The 16,591-nt window shown below is 38.4% G+C and overlaps 1 protein-coding gene across 1 annotated transcript in view; it reads left to right on the top strand.

Annotated features, from left to right (window-relative positions):
• Window positions 1-16,591, top strand: part of LOC149725882 (uncharacterized) — a 41,337-nt gene that overhangs the window by 20,027 nt on the left and 4,719 nt on the right. Inside the window, exons 33-57 of the mRNA XM_089891644.1 lie at window positions 198-362; window positions 709-831; window positions 1,389-1,574; window positions 2,149-2,305; window positions 2,671-2,856; window positions 3,011-3,216; window positions 3,531-3,620; window positions 4,195-4,345; window positions 5,487-5,604; window positions 7,225-7,355; window positions 7,678-7,777; window positions 8,232-8,361; window positions 8,759-8,803; window positions 9,060-9,250; window positions 9,776-9,944; window positions 10,617-10,732; window positions 11,023-11,313; window positions 11,767-11,887; window positions 12,400-12,546; window positions 12,834-12,958; window positions 13,294-13,495; window positions 13,911-13,997; window positions 14,589-14,750; window positions 15,076-15,246; window positions 15,958-16,095. Coding sequence (XP_089747770.1) covers window positions 198-362; window positions 709-831; window positions 1,389-1,574; window positions 2,149-2,305; window positions 2,671-2,856; window positions 3,011-3,216; window positions 3,531-3,620; window positions 4,195-4,345; window positions 5,487-5,604; window positions 7,225-7,355; window positions 7,678-7,777; window positions 8,232-8,361; window positions 8,759-8,803; window positions 9,060-9,250; window positions 9,776-9,944; window positions 10,617-10,732; window positions 11,023-11,313; window positions 11,767-11,887; window positions 12,400-12,546; window positions 12,834-12,958; window positions 13,294-13,495; window positions 13,911-13,997; window positions 14,589-14,750; window positions 15,076-15,246; window positions 15,958-16,095 — 3,708 coding nt within the window. The remainder of the gene's footprint in view (window positions 1-197; window positions 363-708; window positions 832-1,388; window positions 1,575-2,148; window positions 2,306-2,670; window positions 2,857-3,010; window positions 3,217-3,530; window positions 3,621-4,194; window positions 4,346-5,486; window positions 5,605-7,224; window positions 7,356-7,677; window positions 7,778-8,231; window positions 8,362-8,758; window positions 8,804-9,059; window positions 9,251-9,775; window positions 9,945-10,616; window positions 10,733-11,022; window positions 11,314-11,766; window positions 11,888-12,399; window positions 12,547-12,833; window positions 12,959-13,293; window positions 13,496-13,910; window positions 13,998-14,588; window positions 14,751-15,075; window positions 15,247-15,957; window positions 16,096-16,591) is intronic.

Genomic DNA, 16,591 nt, shown 5'->3' on the forward strand with positions numbered 1-16,591 from the left:
AAAAAATGGGAGGTAGGGATAGTTAGACATCCAATAAAACAAATCATATTTGTTGTAATGATTAGTGAATTGCAAAATATTCCAGAGTAGAAATGTCCACCCTGTCACCCCAGGTTTTGCGCCTATAACTCTGTTTTATGTGGGTGAGGTCCTTGGAATTTTGCCAGATTTGTTACATTCATTTCTCCTTTACACAGACATAGCATCGTGCACTGACACTGGAGCTTCGTATGAAGATGATCAGTTTGTATTGAATTGTCCTGGTGGTTGTGACCAAGGGTCTCCTAAGGTGTGGGGAACTGGGATCTATACACAGAACTCATATATATGCGCTGCTGCTATACACGATGGGAGGATTATAGGTGAGGTATAGGGGTACTGAGTTCAAGTCGTGGCTAGGGTTGGAAAAATAGAACTTTTTAGGATCATTTTAGGCCAGGGTTGGAGAACCAGGGATTCTGGGTTTGAATCCAGGCTAGGGTGGGGAGAAAAAGCTTTTTAGGTTTATTTCAGACCAGGGTTGGAGAACCAAGGATTCTTGGTTTAAATCCAGGCCAGGGTTGGAGAACCAGGGGTCCTGGGGTCCGAATCCAGGCTAGGGTTGGAGAACCAGGGGTCCTGGGGTCCGAATCCAGGCTAGGGTTGTGGAACCAGGGATCCTGGGTCCGAATCCAGGCTAGTATTAAAACTAACAACTTACATAAACAGCTGACCATGGTGGAACAGTCACAGTAAAGAAGGTTGGTCAACAAGGTTCATATACAGGTTCATCACATAATGGGATAACTTCAAATAACTTTGGTTCGTTCCCCAACTCATTCATGTTCCAAGGTAAATACAAGGGACCAAAACTTTGGGGATGAATAATAAGTATATTTTTGGAGATGGATAATAAATATATGGATATACAACTTAAGTGAATATGTTAAAAGGAGCAAAGGAATATTTTTTTTTATCCTCGCATGGCGGGGCAACAACAGTCGTTATAACACAGTGTTCTGTTTTATACACCTCTTATGATTTACCACATATGTGACTTATTTATTATAGCGTGGCGGGCCAAAGACAGTCGTTATAACACGGGTGTTCTGTTCCATACACCCTGTGGGGACAGTTTGCCACACTAGCTCTGTTCTAAACCCCAGGTTCCATGGCGTGCTTTACTGTGGGACCTCACCCATATAGAATATAATGTGCATATACAATGTTGGGGTAATAGGCAAACTCTGGTCTAAATCCCAGGACTCATGGCATGCTTCACTGTAGGAACTCATCCATATCGAAAGAATGTGCATATACAATATTAGGAAAATAAACCAACTACGGCCCCTACCCTAATACATGTACAACTGCCCACAATAGCAGCAATCAACATTCATTCCACACAGGGGATCACCTTGGCTGCCCCTCTGGTTGGTTTGGTTGGAAAAACTGGTGTTACTACTTACCACGTAAAAACCATTTGGTCGACTATTCCGAGGCCACACAGAGATGTCAATCATATGGGGCGGAGCTTGTGAGTGTGTTGGATCAAGGGGAGCAGGATTTCATTATAAATACAATATTCTTTGATTGTAAGTATGACCGGAAGATACCGGGTTCAATTCTCAATACTGATAGGGGTTTGTGGGCAGATAATTAATGGATATTGCTCCAAACCAGTGGTAACTAATGGGTTGTGTAGTTTGTCAGCCGTACAGAAATTACCCGTATGTAGCTTTTTGGGTGTAATGATTTTTATATGACTGTCAATTTGGACAACCCATTAGTGACCATTGGGTTGGATCAATTGCTGTTACGCCCATAATAGTAGCAGCCACTAGCCTTGAACCTATAACCTCTTGGTTTTATGCAGGTCTGCTAACAAACTGTGCCACAGCACCAGTCAAAGAATGCTTATAACACAGTATATAACTACTTGTAATGTAGTATATAAAATATACATATCACATAACGCAGTATATATATACATATTGCATAACGCATAACACAACTAATTAAACATGAAATTCAGCAGAGAATGTATTAATTGGTTCTATAGGTTTATGTAGACTAAATCCCATAGCATGCCACGTTATAGAACCTCACCCATATAGAATAGAATGCACCACGATATATTACATGATCATAACACCATGGATTAAACAGGGGCGTCAGCAGAGGACGTTTGGATTGGTTTAAACGACTTTGAAACTTCCAACTACTTTAAATGGAGTGATGGTAGCACTGTAACTTACACCAACTGGAACTTTAATGAACCTGGTGGAGATGGATCTGGACATTGCACAAAGATGTATAAGTTTAGGTCGGTTAGGTTTTATAGTTGTTTTTATAGTTTTTTTTTAAGGTGTGTTATGTTATATGAAGTTGGGGGTAAGTAGAATACAGTTAGCACCTATATTCCATATTTTCCTAATAAATATGTATATTATAAAGTGGTGATTGTACTGAACATTCTACTAACATGTATACATTTATGTGAGTGGGAATTTAATACCCCAAACTATAAATTGAAATACCTGATGACCCGTAATTTAGTTGGCGCATTTTCCAGAGACCAAGAGTGCAAAAAGATATTATAAAAAGTTATTCTTGAAAAAAAAATTCTGCTTAAAATAATTTTCGCCTAAAAATCTCTGTTGAAAAAAAAATTTTACTAATTTTTCGCAGTGGTTTCTGGAACAACAAGGATTGTAGTAAGGAGTTAAACTACATGTGTAAGATGGACAAGCTACCTGTCAATCAAGCGCAGCAAGCAGTAGATGGTTGTCCTTCAGGGTGGCAGGGAAATGAAGCTTCTTGCTATTTGTTTGATATCACACCTTCTGTATGGGTTAATGCTGAAGATTACTGTAGGTGGGTGGGCAGTGAGCATGAGGTGTATCGGTAACTCAAGAGTGAGCATGAGGTGTATGAGTACACCATGTGTGTCTGGTGTATAAGAAGACACCCATGTTATAACTCAACAATAAATTATAACCCTAAATTATAACCCCTTTTTACTCCACAGTGATGTAGGCGGACACTTAGTGACAATTAACAACTACTTTGAGCAAATGTACGTAACAAGCCAAGCAGCTCAAACATCCCATCCAGACGATGGGGAGAACTTCCTCATTGGGTTGGCTGCATATTTAGACTCAAGTGGGGGATTGACTTATAGGTGGTCATCAGGGGAACCTGTTACTTTCACTGCTTGGGATAAAGATGAGCCTGGTAAGTTTGGGTGATTAAATGGTTATAGTGTATATAGAATATTACATATGCGTATATGGGTTATAGTGTATATATAGTAGGGTGGGGAAAGATGGGACACCTATTTTATCCTATTTTCTCGTCCCACTTGGTAGTAAACAAAGAACATTCCAAAAATTATAAAACCATACCCTTACGACTCCCATAGACTGTTGTTAGTTGTTTAAAACTTGATCTGGCCATTTAGATATTATGTGCTAAAGGTATTCCGCCTTCCCCCCCTACTATATAGATATAAACTCACATATGCTATACTACATTAACATTATATTTAGATATCAGACATACATGCAACATACCATTCCAATACAAAGGTGTTGAATATTATAATTGTGTAACAGAGGGTGACATCTACCAGAGGATTGGTGAGTTGTTTATATCTATGTTAAGTTGAGCCTAAATTGTCTTTACGTTACTAAGTTGTCAGTCATGCAGCAAAAAATACACCCACAAAGTTATGTACAGAACTTGTAAGTGGGCACGAAGTGTATGAAACAGAACACCTGTGTTATACTGTCGTTGTCCCACCATGCGAGGATAAATAAGTTACATACGTGGTAACTCTTAAGCGGGCATAAGGTGTATGAAACAGAACACCTGTGTTATAACAATTGTTGTTGCCCCGCCATGCGAGGATAAATAAGTTACATACGTGGTAACTCGTAAATGGAACAGAACACCCGTGTTATACTGTCTTTGCCCCACCATGCGAGTTAAATAAGTGGTAACTCATAACCGAAAGAAATTCAGGATAAGGAGACAAAATATTAAACATTTGACAAACTAGGAGATTGGCCACCAATGAAGACAAACCTTCTAAATACACTCAGAATATTAGCCGTACCATTAACCCCTACACCCCAATATTCATTTATTACCAAGAGAGATATTGTAAGAAATAAGCACAGTATATTAGCAATTAAGCCCTACACCCCACAGGGCCATGGTGTTCCCCTGACCCGGTTTACACCAGTCACCCCGTACCTTGTGAAGGTAGGGAAGATGGGATGGTGGGATGTATCACACTGGATAAGGATACAGGATTCTGGTCGCAATCTAGACCTGTAGGGTGTGGTTCGCCAGGTTATAGGTAAGAGTTTGTATTATATATTATATATAGGTGTGTATATTATATATAAAAAAACATAAAAAATGATGAAAAAAAAACAAAAAAAAATAATCACTCACAAACATACATGGTAACTCGTAAGCTGGCACGAGGTGTTAAACCCGTGTTATAACGACTGTCGTTTTCCGGCCACGCGAGGATAAAGTAAGTTACATTTATTCATTCATATAGGTAAGGGTTTGTATTACTTTATATATAGGTAAACGTGTGTATAATATATTATATATATTAAATATAGGTAATTCTGTGTATTACATTATATATAGGTGTTTCCATTATATTATATATAGGTAAATGTGTGTATTTTATTTAAGTGTATCTTTACATTCAACAGGTTTGTACTTAGTATCATGCTTAATACTGATAGGTTATGAACCTGCATATTGTGATTAATTACTAGGTTTGAATTGTCCACTTTGATACCCAATTTAACGCATGTGATAAAACCAAGTACTGGTAACTGTATTATGTTTAATACTGAAAGGTTATACCCAATGGTGTATTTGTATGCTTAATATTGAGAGGCTAAAAGTTAATTGCCTACTTTGATGCCCCCACTTTATGCTCTATACTAATAGCTATACTGATATGTTTGTAACACATTAAACAAGCATCATTTTTACTGCACCTTGGCTTAGTAGTTAGGTGCTTGTATTGTAACCAATGGGTACTCAGTTCAAGGCTTAACGCTGCTACCATTATTGTTGGTGTGTGTGTCTTTGGGTTGGGTAACTAAAGAATATTGGGTTAGATCTTGATACTGTGGCGACTGAAACTTAGTCGGTCACATTCGGTTATTGCGTAATTACTGTCACGTATTATTTGCCTTCGTCATTGCGTAATTACAGACACTACCTTCTTCTGTTACCGTACTCTCTCAATTGCCTTTTTCTCACTGTTGTCGTTTTCGCACACGAAAGCGTGAAAGGTAACCATCCTAATAAAAGCGATCTTGGGCTCAACATCGCTACAATCGCTACAATACTGATAATTGTATGTGTCCTTGGGCAAGACACTTGATTAATCCTCTCAACTACAATACACCAGTACTACCATATTACTGTGGCACAAATGGTTACATAAAACAGCGTATTGTTCCCAGGATATGTGAAATACCCCGTACTGGCTACACCACTCCAATGGTTCCCACACCACCAAGTCCTAATGGTAACTGTCCTGATGGTTGGTATGGCTGGAGCAATGCCACTTTCTGCTACCAGGTTAGTATATAACACAATATATGGTAGGGTGGGGGCATAGGCGTAAAGTTTTACTAAACGTTAGGGTTGCAAAAACCAGAAAAAAAGGAAGTCGGTTTGCAACCCTTTGTTTTCGGTTTGCAACCCTTTAAATATGTGCTTTGTAAACGCTCATACAAACGTAAACGTATTCAGAATTACGTAGGGATGAGACAAATTAAAATTACGCGCGTTCGGCGAGTCCGTGTAATGAGAAACGGTCGAATCCGATTGCCTGGCGAGTGACGTCACAGTAGCTATGTCGCATGCGCCTTTCGTCAAGCCCGCACGAGTGTGTGGTTATCTTACAAACGAAGACCCGTCCGTCGGAAATAGTAGGTTTCCAGAACGAAATATCGCGGAAATAAACTGCCTAAAACGTTTCCAACACTGCTTTATATTTATATGCAATGTTTTCCTTAGGCAAGCAGCATATTTATTACGAAATAGTAGGGATTCACACGTGGATTCATTGCATCATAATAGCGGTTGTTTGAACCTGGCAATTGATTACGACATGATAGCGATTCACACGTTGATTACTGACGTCACAATAGCGATTCACACGTGAACTATTTAGCAAACAGGAGTTTAAATACCAGTTGAATGCATTTGTGTCGTGAATGACGCATCGGTATTGACATATTTTAACGAACGTAAACGAAGTTTGTTCGCAGTAATAATGGCGTCTTCGTTTGGTCGAACGTAATTCCTTACGCATTATTAGTATGGAGAAAATCAAAGGGTTGCCAGGCAACCCTGCAACCCCGTAACTTTACGCCAGTGGGTGGGGGACATAGGACACCTTTTCATTCTATTTTTTCATCCCATTTGGTCAAAAACAAAGAATTATAAAAATGTATCTTCACGACTTCCATGGTCCGTTGTTAATTGTTTAAAACACGATCAGGAAATTTGGATATTTTGTGCTAAAGGTGTCCCATCTTACCCCACCCTACTATATGTTTACACACACTGACACGCATATTGTAGTTACTTTTAAAACATGGGTGACTTTATTGGTGTAGTGCTACGTTCTGCTACCAGGTTGCTTGGTATATAATACTATTTATGCAATTGTTATAAGTTAAGATATGGTATGTATAGTAGGTTGGGGTAAGGACTAGGCCTTGAATGAATCTAAATGGGTTGTAGAACCCTGGGTATAGAGTAGAATTTGCCTATACAATGTTGGGGTAATGGGCCAACCCTGGCCTAAATCCCAGGTCCCATGGCATGCCTCACTGTAGGACCTCACCCATATAGAATAGAATGTGCATATACAATGTTGGGGTAATGGGCCAACCCTGGCCTAAATCCCAGGTCCCATGGCATGCCTCACTGTAGGACCTCACCCATATAGAATAGAATGTGCATATACAATGTTGGGGTAATGGGCCAACTCTGGTCTAAATCCCAGGTCCCATGGCGTGTCTCACTGTAGAACCTCACCCATATTGAATAGAATGTGCATATATAATGTTGGGGTAATGGGCCAACTGGCTAAAATGGCATCCCTCACGTAGAATCCTACCTATATAGAATAGAGTGCTTTAAACTGACATCCTTTAACGTGTTAATTACAAATTCTTACTTAATTAGATAAACGAGATGACGGATCCAACGCAACAGTTAAACTGGGAGACAGCCAAGCTACATTGTGAATCACAAGGGGCAAACCTTGCCAGCATACATAGCGAGCAAGAGGAGACTATTATAACTACTGGTGTAACGTAAGTGTTGTGTAATAATGGGGATTGTTACATGGGGGTGGCGTGTGTGATGTCATATACCTCATGCTCACTGTCGAGTTAAGATACTTTTATGTTTATCCTCGAGGTGGGAAACCAAGGGGTTTAATACACGGGTGTCACTTAACTTTTGAAACAGGTGTGACATCATATGTTTTGGAATTCTAGTTTTAAACCTAAAACAGCATTTTATCTGCTGTTAATGTGCCATACTCTATTCAAACAATAATTAAGAAGGTTTTCTTTATTTGACAACCCATACTTTGCTATTACATATACAACTCATATAACAATACTATTCTAGTGGTGCTGACCAAAGCTATGCGTTCTGGATTGGTTTAAAGAGACAAGATGATGGAATGATGGGATGGTCAGATAAAACTCCTTTATCTTTTACTGATTGGGTGAGTTTTATTGACGTAACTCTATGTATATTGTGTATTCTATTCTATATGATTAAGCTCCTACTTTTATAATGATATAACTGTATGTATTCTGTGTTATATTATGTATAGGTGAGCTCCTGCTTTTATAATGGTATAAGTCTATTTATATTATATATGGGTGTGATCCCACTCCTACTGTTTGGCATGAGACCTAGGATTTAGGCCAAAGTTGGCCCACTACCCCAACACCCTGGGTGCTACAACCCATTTAGTCACTACTGGGTTAAAAAGCACATGCACTTTTCAATATTTTCCATGATAAAGTGTATATAAAGTAAAGTGTGTGTAAAATACTTTTTCGTTTAATGTATCTAAGGATATGTAAACATATATTGAAGCCATATTATTTGGTGTGCATATATGTAGCTATGCGTGTGTGCAATAAACATATTGTTACGAATGTTACCTTCAGGGAAACGACGAGCCCAATAACCACAATGGACGCGAGGAATGCACTGAAGCGTATCTGTCACCTGACTCACAATATTGGAACGACCTTAATTGTGATGCTGCTAGAAACTGGATTTGTAAAGTTGAAAGAGGTGTGATGTCATAATGGGTGTTGTGAGGTTGTATTACTTATTATGGTGTCATAAGTTAGACCTCAGGTGTGCCTCACTAAAGACCTCGCCCTTATAGAAAAGAATCTCTATTACTGAGTGTTTATAAACTGCCTCAGTTGGGTCTATATGGAAGCACCCTGGGTGTTGGGGTAAAGGGGAATAGACCTACATCCCAGGTCTCAGGTGTGCCTCACTGAAGACCTCACCCTTATAGAATGAAATCTCTACTATCAAGTGTCTATAAACTGCCTCAGTTGTGTCTAGATGGTAGCACCCTGGGTGTTGGGGTAATAGACCTACTCACTGAGGACCTAACCCTTATAGAATATAATACCCATTTATTGTATGCATTATGTTATAACTTGTTTATTCATAGGCAAGGACTTACTACCAGCTTTCACCCCACCAACTGGGACATTATGTAAGTATTGGTTGTAACTTGTAGATCCCTGGTTCAAGGCTCACTGTGGTAACTTAAATGTTCGGTAATAATGGTCAAGTTGATTAACGGAAACTGCACCATCCTCAGTGTTAGATGAAACAAGAGTGAGTGTTATATAAAGACCAGCTTGGTACTTATAACACTCACTCTTGTCTCATCTAACACTGAGGATGGTTAAACTATCAATCAACCCCCACCATAAAAATCATATAAACATCAATCATTTCCTCCCCAGCCCCTCAGATATGTGGTAGTGATGTAGATTGGGTTGCATATACAAGCTCATACACACAACAACAGAAGTGTTACTATTTTGCCAACAACCCAGTAAAAAGTTGGAAATCGGCTAATGATTATTGCGCAACATTGGGTGGATCGCTAGTCACTATACAGACTTTGGATGAGCAGGAGTTTGTCACTGCAAGGGTAGGTGCTGGTGGTTGGTATGGTATAGTAAGGGGGGGGGAAGATGGGACACCTTTTCATTCTATTTTCTGGTCCCATTTGGTGGTAAACAAAGAACATTCTAAGAATTACAAAACTGTATTCTTATGATTCCCTTAGACTGCTGTTAATTGTTTAAAACACAATCAGGATATTTAGAGCTAAAGATATCACATCTTACCCCACCCTACTATATATTTACAATATTATGCCACTATGTATGGTGTGCAATATTATATTGTGTTGATGGATAGATTATTACTGCAAGGTAGGTTGTGGTATATATGTTTATTAATTGCTGTTCGATATATATTGTAAAACAACTTAAAATAGACAAAAACACAAGATTACATTGCTATGCTATTGCTTTGTAGTACTTACGCATATAGAGAACACTTTGTGTTTGACGTCTGTCATTGCGCCGCCATGTGAGGATAAATAAGTTACATTCATTCATTTACCTATAATATGAAGCAGATACTAAAATTCCTATGCATTACATACTAGGGCACCAAGACAGGCATCAATGCATTATGGATAGGAATGGTACAGGATGGTATGAATGGTCCGTATGTTTGGATAGATGGCACTCCACTTACATTCGAAAACTGGATTGGTGGCCAACCTAATGATAATAATGGAAAGGAGTTGTGTGTACTGATGTATACGTATGCTGGTGAGTGGTTTATATATGTTGCACTCTAGGACCTCACCCATATAAACATGTTGGGGTAATGAACCAACTCTCGCATAAATTCCAAGTCCCATGGCATACCTCACTGTAGGACCTCACCCATATAGAATAGAATGTGCATATACAATGTTGGGGTAATGGGCCAACTCTGGTCTAAATCCCAAGTCCCATAACATACCTCTCTGTAGAACCTCACCCATATAGAATAGAATGTGCATATACAATGTTGAGGTAATGGGCCAACTCTGGTCTAAATCTCAGGTCCCATGGCGTGCCTGACTGTAGGACCTCACCCATATAGAATAGAATGTGCATATACAATGTTGGGGTAATGGGCCAACTCTGGTCTAAATCCCCGGTCCCATGGCGTGCCTCACTGTATGACCTCACCCATATAGAATAGAATTTGCATATACAATGTTGGGGTAATGGGCCAACTCTGGTCTAAATCCCCGGTCCCATGGCGTACCTCACTGTAGAACCTCACCCATATAGAATAGATTGTGCATATACAATATTGAGGTAATGTGCCAACTCTGGTCTAAATCTCAGGTCCCAGGCGTGCCTGACTGTATGACCTCAACCATATAGAATCGTATAACCTCAGAATTTATAATTAAAACATCAACCTTTAATAATAACATAACTCCCTAGGTCTCTGGTCTGACGACAACTGTGGTTTACCTAATGGCTTCATCTGCCAGAAACTAACAACTGCCACGCCAGGAATGCCGGCTCCTACTCCAGTAGTACCAGGGGGGTGCCCTGCTGTAAGTTTCTACGTTCATAACATACCTTACAATTTTCTACACTATGCTGTTTCTATGTTTTCTAGGCCAGGATACATAAGTAACATATGTGGTAACTGGTAAGCAAGCACGTGGTGTATGAAACAGAACACCCGTGTTATAATGACTGCCTTGCCCCGCCATGCGGGGTTAAATAAGATACATAGGCGGTAACTTGTGAGCGGGTATGAGGTGTATGAAACAACCTGTGCTGTAACATCTACAGTTTCATTTTTTTAATTACCAGTTCATTCACCCATCTTTATACACAGGGCTGGACAACATACGGAAGCAAGTGTTACTTAGAAGTTGGGTTAACCGACAACAGCCTGCGTAAGAATTGGAACGACGCTGAAGCTTATTGCAACAATAACAACGCCTACCTTGCTTCTGTACCAAACGCTTACTATAATTCATTCCTGACCTCTCAACTGTTTGGTGCTACTATTAATATCTGGATAGGTTTCAATGCACAAGGCACTTCAAGGACGTTTAAATGGTCAGATAATGAAGATGTGACTTATACTAATTGGGCGCCTAATGAACCGAATAATAGTGGAGGGGTGAGTCTCATGTTATATAGGAATGTGTTGTTCTATATGGGTGAGTATTATATTATGTGTGTCTGGATGGTTGCACCCTGGGTGTTGGGGTAATAGACCTACATCTCAGGTCTCAGGTGTGCCTCACTGAAGACCTCACCCTTATAGAATATAATCTATATTATTGAGTGTCTATAAACTGCTTTAATCACTAGTAAAGTTATGTAAGCGAGCACTAGGTGTATGAAACAGAACATCTGTGTAAAAATGACTATCGTTGCCCTCCATGCAAAGATAAATAAGTTCATATGTGGTGACTTGTAAGCTTGCACAAGGTGTATAAAACAAAACATCCGTGTTATAACACCTACCATTGCCCCCAAGCAAGGATGAACAAGTTATATTCATATGTGAATGTTTGTATATATGTATAAAAGTTACATTCACCATAATAATCCTATATATACATTCCAGTTAGAAGAATGTGGTGAGATAATATGGTCATCGGACAAGGCGGGTCAATGGAACGACATCCCGTGCACTGAAGTTCGACCTTTCTTCTGTAATATATTTAGAAGCACAGAGTTTAGCCAAGGTAGGTATCAAGTGCTGTGCTTGTTGTTTAAAAGTGTATTTGCTTAAATTATGTGTTATGTCTGCCTATCCACACACTACAATAGCTTCAGCAGCTCCTATGTGTATTAGATGATATGCTTGTTGTATAAAGGGTAGATTGTTTTGGGATTTAAAACAAATAACTATGTATAAGAATGGATAAGTCACATGACGGGGCAACGATAGTCGTTATAACACGGGTGTTCTGTTTCATTCACCTCGAGCCCGCTTACAAGTTATCACGTATGTAACTTATTTATCCTCACATGACGGGGTAACGACAGTTGTCATAACACGGATGTTCTGTTTCATACACCTTCATGCACAAGAACTTTGTCGCGATTGTGTCCAACCCATAAAAAAAAACTTTAAACAACCAGTTAGTGACCACTGGGTTAGAGAAATAATCCTTAAGCGTCTTGCCCAAGAAAACATAACAACCATGGATAAGTCACTCAAGTTCCCATCCATTACAACATTATATTGTTACAGACAACAACCCAGTAGCCCCAGACTGCCCACCAAACCATAACTTTGTACAGTGGGACACTGGGTGTTATAAAACATACACAGATATGAATGGTTACAAGTCATGGAATGATGCTTCTATGGCTTGTGCAAATGAAGGAACCCAAATGGGTAAGTTCTATGTAAAGTGTTTGGGTCACATTTTACCTAAATCCCTGTGCGTTAGGGCAATGGAGTTTGTAGCCAGGTCCCATGGCGTTCCTCACTGTAGGATCTCATCTATATATAATAGAATGTGCGTATACAATGTTGTGGTAATTGGCCGACTGTGGCCTAAATCTGGTTCGTATTCCTCTAAATACTTTGTTTTTTTACCAAATGGTCAAAAACTACCTTATGTATATGTATATATATATATATACAGTTTAGATAAACTATATAACTCAACACATACATAGGTATCAAGATGGATTTAGCAAGTGTATGGAATGTATACGAAGAAAGTTTCATTCATTCAATGTTTTGGCCACAAGAAGGAACAACTAACTTTGATTCTATGTGGATTGGGTTGAATTTCCAATATGTGAGTTGTGGTATAACTATAAGGTGTATGAATACACCATGTATGGTGTGCAACACCTGTGTATTAAACCCCTTGATTTCCCACCCCAAGGATATACATTAAAGTATAGCTCCCCGGTAAGTATAAGGTGTATGAATACACCATGTGTGTCCGGTGTATAAGAATACACCCATGTTATAGCTCGACAGTAAGCATGAGGTGTATAAATAAACCATGTGTGTCTGGTGTATAAGAAGACACCCGTGTTATAACTCGACAGTGAGCATGAGGTGTATAAAGTGGTGTGTAATATAGCACACTTAACTCGACAGTAAGCATAAGCTATACATCCACAGAATTCAAGCACTGGAGCAACATCCTACCAATGGAGTGATGGGTCCCCAGTAGTTTATACAAAATGGGGAACAAATGAGCCACAGAACCCAACTAATGGTCAAGGGTGTGCACATATGGACAACAAGGGCTTGTGGTATATGAACACTAACATTGGAGAATGCAGTTCAATGAAACTTGCTTATGTTTGTAAGCATGAGACATGTAAGTAGCATGGGAGGGGTTTGAACTTGGAGTGGTATGTCTTAAAGTGGGGCATGTTGTATAACCATAACGAATTACATTCTATGCCCCATAGCATGGCTCATTGTAGGACCTCACCTGTATAGAATGTGCATATACAATGTTGGGGTAATAGGCCAACTCTGGTCTAAATCCAAGGTCCCATAGCATGGCTCATTGTAGGGCCTCACCCATATAGAATAGAAATTCTAGCTTAATAAACTTTAAGAGTGTTTCTCAAACTTTATGCATAACTTATCTTTACACACACAGTGGTTAGCATAACTTATCTTTACACACACAGTGGTTGGCATAACTTATCTTTACACACACAGTGGTTAGCATAACTTATCTTTACACACACAGTGGTTAGCATAACTTATTTTTACACACACAGTGGTAATTCCACCCCAGACACCTGGAATTGGCGAATGTGAAGCAACATGGCTGCCACTTGGTGATTATTGCTACAGCATTGAGTTTGGTAAGTTTCTATTGATACCTTTATAACATAACATTCATATTTGTTTGTTCGATTACCAAAGCTGTATCGACTAACGTAGCAAAAGATTCTATTTGAATAAAAAACTAACAATGCCATTTTGGCGATATATATATATATATATCTTTATAACAATTTGGTAGACTTGATTTTTGTCTGTTGTTCATAGCACCAGTTTCCTAGCATAGCAAAAAGATGGGAATACACCATAGTGTATGTAGGGGTGCCAAAACACACTTACATTCTTTTATGATTTATTCAATAATTAAGTCATATCAGAATGAATTTCCCATTTGGTAGTAAATAAAGAACATTCAAAGAATCATAAAACTATATCCTCACGACTCTCATAGACCCTTTAATAGTTTAAAACACGATTATGATATTTGGATATTATGTGCTAAAGGTGTCCCATCTTCTCCCACTCTACTATATATGTTTCAATTCAATACAAACATTCAATACAAGCAGTTTCAATACAGAGGTTACATATATGTGCAGTTTTACAAGTGTCTTCATTTCAAATGTTTTGTTTGAAAAAAACATCTAAAACAAACGTTGTTTTACTCCCAGGTGATGCTTCAGTTATGCAGCGCTCATTCGGTGATGCAGGTGCAGAATGTCAGTCCAGGATGGCTTATCTAGCCAGTGTGCATTCAGATATTGAGAACAAAGCATTGTTAAGTTGGCTGAATGAAAAGACTGCTTGGTTGGGACTTAAAAGGAACGGCTGGGGTAAGCGGTAGCATAAAGTATGGGGTTTGTAGCTGGTGTGTTAAAGTGTACAGTGTCCATTTGGAAAAGTGGTTAGCGTGCCGGTTTTGGGTTCAAGGTTATATGGTAACACTGTGAGAGCATGTGTCCTTGGGCAAGAACAACAATGCTACAACCCATAAAAAAGAAATTACATACTTGGTTACTTGTAAGCAGGCATTAGGTGTATGAAACATAACACCCTTGTTATAACGACTGTCTTTCCTGCCATGCAAGGATAAATAAGTTACATCCATTCAATAAACCCTAAAAACAATCAATTCATTCAATACTACCTTAACAATAGGTGGTTGGGATTGGGTTGATGGCACTGCAGTAGATTATACAAACTGGGGGGAAAGTGAGCCAAACAACGCAGGGGAAACGGGAGAAGCTTGTGTAGAAATGTATAACAATGGGAAATGGAATGACAACTTTTGTTCAAACCTGAGAGGATATGTCTGCAAGAAGCATAAGAGTGAGTGGCTCTTGTTTTATGTGTGTTGGTATATCTTATTTTATGTGTGTTGTATTAGGTTAATTAAGTTGAACCGTAGGTATTGAAAACTGACTAAAGGTCATTCAAGGTCACACCAAATAACAAGACCCCTTGCTTCAACGCATAAAATATTAAAAACTTTGAAATTGTTTCATGTATATTATATATGCTGTTATGTTGGTATACATTGTATTTACTCATATAGTATAGATATGTTATATAATTGCCTATTTATAGCCTTTTAAAATAAAGATATGTAATGTAATGTAGTAAAACATATTAATATCTCCAATAAATTAACAATAATATAATAATATCTACAATAAATTAACAATAACATAATAATATATGCAATAAATTAACAATAACATAATAATATATGCAATAAATTAACAATAACATATTAATATATGCAATAAATTAACAATAACATAATAATATCTACAATAAATTAACAATAACATAATAATATATGCAATAAATTAACAATAACATAATAATATATGCAATAAATTAACAATAACATAATAATATATGCAATAAATTTCATACTAATGTCCTTTATATTATCACAGATTAAAGCAAAATATTCTTAAAATGAATACAAATGTGTCTTATATATGAGCTGTTATGTTTATATTCAAACTGACCCAAATTCAAGTAAATAAAAACCTTATTATGACATCACAGGTTACAGCACCTGTAATTTCCCCGATGTCGATAGGGTGGATTGCGGATATGACGGGATTAGTGAGTATGAGTGCGTCACTAGAGGGTGCTGTTGGGATGAGGCTGGTGGCGGTCCGCATATTTGTTTCTATTCAAGAGGTAATTAGCAATAAACCAAGGCCTACTTGCAATTTATACAAACATATAAAACCCCACACAAAAACTTTTACAGCCATGTCTAAACTCTAAACCATTTTTGTTTCTATTTAAAAAGTAAATGTTGTCCGGTGGCGTAGTGGTTAGCGTGCCTGCCTGTAACCATTAGGTAATGGGTTCAAGGCCTGTCGTTGCTACCATTGTGGGCGTATGTGTCCTTGGGCAAGACACTTAACGACAATTGCTCAAACCCAGTGGTCACTAATGGGTTGTCAAAATTATCAGCCATACAAAAAACTAACTAAAATCCCAAAAAAATAATCACCCACACAGTAACATACATGGTAACTCGTATGCTGGCACAAGGTGTTAAACCCGTGTGATAACGACTGTCGTTTTCCGGCCACGCGAGGATAAAGTAAGTTACATTCAAATCTGGTATTACCAATGGTCATATATAGTACTGTAGTGTAGGCATGTCTATACCATATTTGTTTCT

The sequence above is a fragment of the Ciona robusta genome, chromosome 13 (assembly GCF_009617815.1).
Source record: "Ciona robusta chromosome 13, ASM961781v2".
In the NCBI taxonomy this organism is placed as follows: Eukaryota; Metazoa; Chordata; class Ascidiacea; order Phlebobranchia; family Cionidae; genus Ciona; species Ciona robusta.